This window comes from Oratosquilla oratoria, chromosome 1 (assembly GCF_046742065.1).
Source record: "Oratosquilla oratoria isolate Oo_2021 chromosome 1, ASM4674206v1, whole genome shotgun sequence".
In the NCBI taxonomy this organism is placed as follows: Eukaryota; Metazoa; Arthropoda; class Malacostraca; order Stomatopoda; family Squillidae; genus Oratosquilla; species Oratosquilla oratoria.
In genome coordinates this window covers 93,054,723-93,062,983 of record NC_134777.1, presented here as the reverse complement: position 1 = coordinate 93,062,983, position 8,261 = coordinate 93,054,723, and the positions used below count along the sequence as shown (strand labels likewise).

At 40.7% G+C, this 8,261-nt stretch overlaps 1 protein-coding gene across 7 annotated transcripts in view; it reads left to right on the top strand.

Annotated features, from left to right (window-relative positions):
• LOC143022785 (calcium/calmodulin-dependent protein kinase kinase-like) overlaps positions 1-8,261 on the top strand; it is a 745,076-nt gene that overhangs the window by 712,700 nt on the left and 24,115 nt on the right. For all 7 annotated transcript variants that reach the window (XM_076181463.1, XM_076181535.1, XM_076181403.1 and 4 more), the window contains one exon: positions 2,058-2,222. In XM_076181463.1, the coding sequence (XP_076037578.1) occupies positions 2,058-2,222 (165 nt within the window). The remainder of the gene's footprint in view (positions 1-2,057; positions 2,223-8,261) is intronic.

The window sequence follows — 8,261 nt, the reverse complement described above, 5'->3', positions numbered from 1 at the left end:
AAGTGGGACTGTTTCTATTTCACTGGTCTATTGTAGCATTCGTAGGGAGCAGCCACTGGTAACTGCATTTATGTGGAAAGGTGGTGGAAATACTAATGCCGGACGTTTAGGCCTCATAAAATTGTCGACGATTCGGCCACATTGTTATGCACCTTTTTAAACACCAGATAAATCAGTTATTTTGTTTTGTAACATAATATGAAATAACATTTGGTATGTTGTTTTCATTATTAACCAAGAGAGCTTATAACCTTGTTCAAAATGAAAAAATATATACCAATTTTTTCTTGAGTACTTCATTAGGTATATATACATCTATTTACAAAATTCTATCAAATATTGCGCATAAAGATATACAGTAGTATTTCACAACCTAATGCTTGAAATACCCTAGACGCAAGTTATAGCGATTATGAGGTGATTATGAGATTAAATGTATCAGTAAGAATACAACAGATCACAATTATTTTGATCAAACATTCTAAGTAAAATACACAGTTCATCACAGATAAATTTTCATTTCTGTATAATATTTTATAATCAATGGTAGATAGTATTTTACATATCAACGAAGAATATAAGGATAACCTTTTTCTTTCGCACAGAATGAAAATGTTCCAACACAATATATCTGACTGACTGGAATTCCCTTGCGAAGCCTTTTTTTATGGAAGTGAAAATATACATAAATTCCAAAGTATTAGACATTTATAATATAATTCTTTGGTACGATACTTTTGAAATTCCCTTGTGAAGTCACAAATTCTTTGTCATAAATGAACAGACTAAAAAATCTCTTGGGAAACAAAATTAGTTGAAATAAGACATTATAAGACATCACTTAAAAACGGTACATATGAGTGGGGCCGAAAGCCCGAAACGTCCCTTGTGGACAATTTCATGATTCCGAAACGTTCAAACCCGCGCATGGGGGTGATCATTTACCAATAGTTTAGTATACAAACAAATTATATGAAAATTTTCTTTTCATAGACAAAATTAGATTTTTTACAAATGGCCCAAATTCAAATAATGAACTGCAAGTAGACTGTAGTTACCAATAAACATGTATATTTTCCTTTCATTATGTTTTTAAGTGGAGTCTGTGTAAGGCTTAGTTTGGTTAATGAAGGGTTAATGAATAATTAGTTTGGTTAATAATCTGGGATGGATTATTGAGAGACCCCACTGCACAGTTAATAAAGGTCTTGAGTCTTGACCAGAACAAAGTCCATAAAATGTGTGATTTTGTTGAAAGGGTTAATTACTTATAACCATTTCTTAACTAAAACTACATAAACACAGATTGTGTAACTTCAATGCAATTTATTAATTTTGTTTTTCGTAAAGAGGACGTCAATTGAGACTTCTTGCTGCAAGGATACAGACATTCATGTTTGTACTTGTAGTGTAAGGTGAAAGGACAGGGAAGGGACAAGAATTTGTGAAAATTATTTTCAGCGCAGTTGTTTCTTCTGTTTTCTGTGAGACAGTCATTTGTGTATTTGGTTGTCAATAACAGTTATTTTTTCGGACTTGGTTTTGATAAAGGACAGGAGTTTACGTATTTGATATTATATAAGATAAACTAATGTTTTGTCCTCTGTGAAGGAACAGGGAATTAATCTTCAAGTTCCTTTAAAAAATTATAGTCTTTGGTTTTCAGATGGATGAGTTTAGTCTTATGTTTTCAAAGAAAGCACAGGAATTTGTGAGAATAGTGTAAACAACAGGCATTTGTATATTTTGCTTTCAGTGAAGTTAGAGTTTCTATTCTCTTTGTAGCAAAGGAGAGGAATTAATGTATTTTGTATTCACCAAAGTTAATGTTTTGTTTTCTGTTAAGGAACAGGGGTTTGTATATACAGTTTGTAATAAAATGGGAATTAATTTTTTTCAATAAAGAAAAATTTTAAGACTGCTGTTTACAGAGGAATTACTGGAATTTGTGTAAGATATTTCATTTTCACTGAAAGGACAGCAAACTGTCTTTTCGCTCATCTAGATTTTCTTCCCTTATCAATAAAAGGTAAACTAATTGTACTTTCTGCTTTCAGTGAAAGGCCGCTTACCCCCACCAAGAGCACAACCTGGCCGAAAGATGGAAAACCCCCTGGACAGAGTCTATCGTGAGATTGCGATCCTGAAGAAGCTCAACCATCCAAACATTGTCAAACTAGTGGAGGTGTTGGATGACCCTGCTGAGGACAATCTGTATTTAGGTGAGGTTACATGAATGTGCACACTGTTCACACCAAATTACTTTTGTTGAGCTAATTACACTGGTTTCAGCCTTCATTCTTAACTACAGCCATCACAGTGCTTACCACTTCCTTTGTACTTTGGACCATCAGTACAACTTTACCAAGTGGGATTAAGCCAATGTAAGGAGTTACAAAGGCTGTGTCATTCCCTGGTGGATAAGCCAGCAGCCTTGTCATGGATACTTGAAGAACACTTTAATTTTCAAATGAAAAGTTATGTGGAGGTGTTATAGTTACATAAAAGGTTGTATGTCAGTGTTTCTAATATTCAGAGCTGGGTGCATTACCGCTGGACAGGTAGTGCATTACAAAGGATTACTAAGGCCGAGCATGCCAACAGGAGACCTTTTGGTCCATATCTAGGTCGGATGCGAAAAAGATAATAATAATGATAAATAAATGAATAAATAAAAATTATAATAATGTAAGTAATAAATAAAATACATAAATAAATGCATAAATTTAGTTAAATAATAAACTAACAGGTAAATAGTAAATAATAGTAAATTGACATATAACTAATAATAAATGAGAATCAAGCAAATAATAATAAACAGACAAATGATAACAAAAATAGATAATATAAAATAAATGATAATCATTACAGCATCTTGCTTAGGTGTTTATCTAAATGATTCTTAAAGCTTCGAACTGAACTACATTGCATTGCATTCATTAACTACATAATTGGCGAAGTTGTTTCTACCCATACATACATACATATACCAAGGCTTTTTCCCCCTTACAAGGGAGGTAGCCAAAAAGGAAAAGGAATAAAATCATTCCCACCCATTCCATCCCTGAATACACTCCACACACCCCCACCCTCCCTCTTATCTTAGCACCTCCTAGATGACGGGTCATCCCTGCACCTTGTCCACTGCCCTGGGTCAGAAGCAGTGTTGCAAGACACAGCACATCCACAGCAAGGCCGCTTCATTAAATCAGCGACCCCCCCCTCTCCGTCCCCCCATGCATAAAAGGAGAAGACAGGGAGAAATCCCTTCGGGCTGCGTCAAATTTTGCTCACACATACTACCTCACCCCCCATCCCCCCGCCCATTCCACCTCATGCATCACAACATCATCCATATACATTCACCCCTGTCTTCTGTCCTCTCCTGTCCTTCCTCAACAGACATTCCTCTCTTCCCCACAGCCCCCTTCACCCCATCCATCCACCTCATCCTAGGACATCCCCTCATGCTCACTCCTTCCACATCTGCCTTCCATACCTCTTTTACTAGTCTTTCTTCACTCATTCTTTCCATGTGTCCAAACCATCCCAATACTCTTTCATCAACCCTATCTCCCAACTCCCTTTCCATGCCTGTTCTCCTCCTCACCTCCTCATTTCTCACTCTATCTAGCCTAGTAACCCCCATCATACTTCTCAGACACCTCATCTCAAACACATTCAAACTCCTTCTCTCTTCCTCTCTTATGTTCTATGTTTCTGCCCCATGCAGTGCTGTTGGCACAATCACTCCTTCATACAGTCTCCTCTTGGCATCCATTCCCAAATGACTATTCCTCATGACACTTTTTAATCCACCAAGGCATTTACTCGCTTCTCTCAATCTATATTCTACCTCCACCTCCACTCCACCTTTTCCTGCCACATTTGCACCCAAGTATCTAAAACTATCCACTTCCTCCAGTCTCTCTCCAGTCTCACTTCCTGTCTGCTGCCACTTTCACCCCTTGAACATCTCATTACCTTACTTTTACCCACATTTAGCTTTAGCTTCCTTCTATCACACACTCTCCCAAACTCTGTCACCAACTTCCTCAATCCCTCCTCCGATCCTGCCACAAGAGCAGTGTCGTCCACAAACAACACCTCCCACTTTTTTCCATTTTCTTTAACCATCTCCAATCCCTGACCCACCACCCTTGCATTTACCTCTCGCACTACTACCCCATCCACGTACAAGTTGAACAGCCAGGGCGACATAGCGCATCCCTGACGAAGTCCCACCTTTACCTCGAACCACTCACTCTTTCCATTTCTAATCCTGACACAAGCTCTACTACTCTCATAAGAACTCTTGACAGCTCCTAGAAGCTTTCCTCCTATCCCATATATCCGCAAAACCTCCCACAGTGCCTTTCTGTCTACCCTGTCGTAAGCCTTTTCCAGATCCATAAAAGCCCAAAAAACATCCTTCCCCTTTCCTATAGCTTTCTCACATATCTGTCTTACCACAAAAATCTGATCTACACAACCTCTACCCGTCCTAAATCCACACTGTTCCTCACCAATTACTCCCTCTGTTCTTCTCCTAATCCACTCAATCAAGATTCTCCCATAAGCCTTCCCAACTACACTTAACAAGCTAATCCCTCTGAAACTACTACATTCACATTTGTCCCCTTTTCCTCCAGTCGTCCGGCACTCTACCCTCTCTCCAGCACACATTAAATAACCTCACCAGCCAGTCCACCATCACTGTACCTCCTTTTTTTAAGACATTCTGCATGGCATCCATCCAGACCAGGTGCTTTACCTACTTTCATCATCTTAACCCCTTCCATACGGTGCCGCATATGTAGGCGTCATGAGGAGCAAGTGGATACGCGAGGCTGCCATATCGGCGTCTTACATACATATACCAAGGCTTTTTCCCCCTTTCAAGGGAGGTAGCCAAAAAGGGAAAGGCATAAAAACACTCCCACCCATTTCATCCCTAAATACACTCCACACCCCTCCCACCCTCCCTCTCATCTGAGCACCTCCTGGATGACGGGTCATCCCTGCACCTTGCCCACCGCCCTGGGTCAGAAGCAGTGTCGCAAGACACAGCACATCCACAGCAAGGCCGCTTCATTTAATCGGCGACCCCCCCTCTCCGTCCCCCCTTGCATATAAGGAGAGGACGGGGAGAAATCCCTTCGGGCTGCGTCAAAATTTGCTTACACATACTACCTCACCCCCACCCCACGCCCATTCCTCCTCATGCAATCACAACATCATCCATATACAACCATTCTCCACTCACCTCTGTCTTCCGTCCTCTCCCTTCCTTCCTCAACAGACATTCCCCTCTTCCCCAAAGCCCCCTTCACCCCATCCATCCACCTCATCCTAGGACGTCCCCTCATGTTCACTCCCTCCACATCTGCCTTCCATACCTCTTTTACTAGTCTTTCTTCACTCATTCTTTCCATGTGTCCAAACCATCCCAATATTCTTTCATCAACCCTATCTCCCAGCTCCTTTTTCACCCCTGTTCTCCTCCTCACCTCCTCATTTCTCACTCTATCTAGCCTAGTAACCCCCACCATACTTCTCAGACACCTCATCTCAAACACATTCAAACTCCTTCTCTCTTCTTCTCTTATGTTCCACGGTTCTGCCCCATACAGTGCTGTTGGCACAATCACTCCTTCATACAGTCTCCTCTTCGCATCCATTCCTAAATGTATATTCCTCATTACACTCTTTAATCCACCAAGGCATTTACTCGCTTCTCTCAATCTACATTCTACCTCCACCTTCACTCCACCTTTTCCTGCTACACTTGCACCCAAGTATCTAAAACTATCCACTTCCTCCAGTCGCTCTCCCTTAATGTTCACTTCAAGTCTACTGCCACTTTCACCCCTTGTACATCTCATCACCTTACTTTTACCCACATTTATCTTTAGCTTTCTTCTATCACATACTCTCCCAAACTCTGCCACCAGCTTCCTCAATCCCTCCTCCGATGCTGCCACAAGCGCAGTGTCGTCCGCAAACAACAGCTGGCTCACCTCCCACTTTTCTCCATTTTCTTTAACCATCTCCAATCCCTGACCCACTACCCTTGCATTCACCTCTCGCACCACCCCATCCATGTATAAGTTGAACAGCCAGGGCGACATAACGCATCCTTGACGAAGTCCCACCTTTACCTCAAACCACTCACTCTCTCCATTTCCAATCCTGACACAAGCTCTACTATTCTCATAAAAACTCTTGACAGCTCCCAAAAGCTTTCCTCCTATCCCATAAATCTGCATAACCTCCCACAGTGCCTTTCTGTCTACCCTATCATAAGTCTTTTCCAGATCCATAAAAGCCCAAAAAACATCCTTCCCCTTTCCTATAGCTTTCTCACATATCTGTCTTACCACAAAGATCTGATCTACACAACCTCTACCTGTCCTAAATCCACACTGTTCCTCACCAATTACTCCTTCTGTTCCTCCCCTAATCCTCTCAATCAAGATCCTCCCATAAGCCTTCCCAACTACACTTAACAAGCTAATCCCTCTGAAACTACTACATTCACACTTGTCTCCTTTCCCCTTGTAAAGAGGAACTATACAGGCACTCCTCCAGTCCTCCGGTACTCTACCCTCTCTCCAACAAACATTAAATAACCTCACCAACCAGTCCACCAGCACTTGACCTCCCTTTTTCAGACATTCTGCATGGCATCCATCCAGACCAGGTGCCTTACCTGCTTTCATCATCTTAACAACTGCCTTCATCTCATCCTTCCTTATTTCTCCTCCATTCTCCTCACTCATCACTCTCATTTTCTTCGCATTTCCCATTATTGATTATATTTATTGTAGTTGCCCCTCTGTAATGACATACTCTCTAAACTGTCTGTAATCACATTTTCTATGGTTATCAAAATTCACGGGTGAAAGAGAGAACGATCGATATAAGCGGTGACTATATTTTATGATGCGAGTATTATTACGACACGTCGTACGGCTGGCATCAGCTGCTGCGTGCGAGATTTAAGGCCCGTACTGAAGAGGTTAACATCCACAGCAAGGCCGCTTCATTAAATCGGCGACCCCCCCTCTCCGTCCCCCCATATAAAGGAGAAGACGGGGAGAAATCCCTTCGGGCTGCATAAAAATTTTGCTCACACACACTACCAGGGCAGTGGACAAGGTGCAGGGATGACCCGTCATCTAGGAGGTGCTAAGATGGGAGGGAGGGTGGAGTGTTTTCAGGGATGGAATGGGTGGGAATGATTTTATGCCTTTTCCTTTTTGGCTACCTCCCTAGTAAGGGGGAAAAAGCCTTGGTATATGTATATATATATATATATATAAATATATATATATATATACATATATATATGTATATATATATATATATATATACATATATATATATATATATCATCTTAACAACTGCCATAAATTATATATAGTGTAAAAATGTGTATATCAACATTGTGTAAAGTGTATTAAATGCATAGAAATGCAGTAATAATAATACATGACAATACTGTAATAAGATAATGAAAATTATAATACTGTACTGTAATGTGTCACATAGCTGTTCATCTACGAATTTATCAGCTGCGGCCTGGTTCGCACTAGCTGCTTGGCCATGTCTCGTTCCACGGTGTATGCCAGTACACTTTTTGATCTTTTTAAACTAGCCCCTGCTGGCTTTGAACACGAACTTTTCACTGTCCCTAGCACTATTTGTACTCGTTGTCAGAGCACTACTCGCACTCGGAGCTTTCTTCTCTAACTTGGCGTAATTCGCCAAAGCTTTCTCGCAAATTAACGCTTCACTTAAACTGTCCCTTGCTAATTCTTTTTCTCTTACGAAAATAAACAATAGTTTCTCCATCTTCACCAGGTGGTTCCTTCTAGTGCTTAGCAATTTCACTCCCATAGCCTTATTTGCCTTTTTAATGACTTCTTTGTTCTTAAGGAACGTAGAAATGGTCAATTTTGGGATCTTGTATTTGCTTGCCAAATCGGACACACGAATGACCTTTTCATGTTTCTCTATTATTTATTTTTTTAGCACAATAGTAGTGCATACCACTTTTCACTTTTGTCTTTTTGTTCTTTTTTTTGTGACTCATGGCTATTCACTAAGGGTGAATGTTTAAGCACAAACAATGACGAGCACCACACAAGTGTACACGACGACGATTGAATTAAGACTGATACCCAGCTTCTCCTGCACAACATACCAGCATCAGCATTGAACGTTCAAGAAGCTTTTTGGGCACTCACGTGATTAAC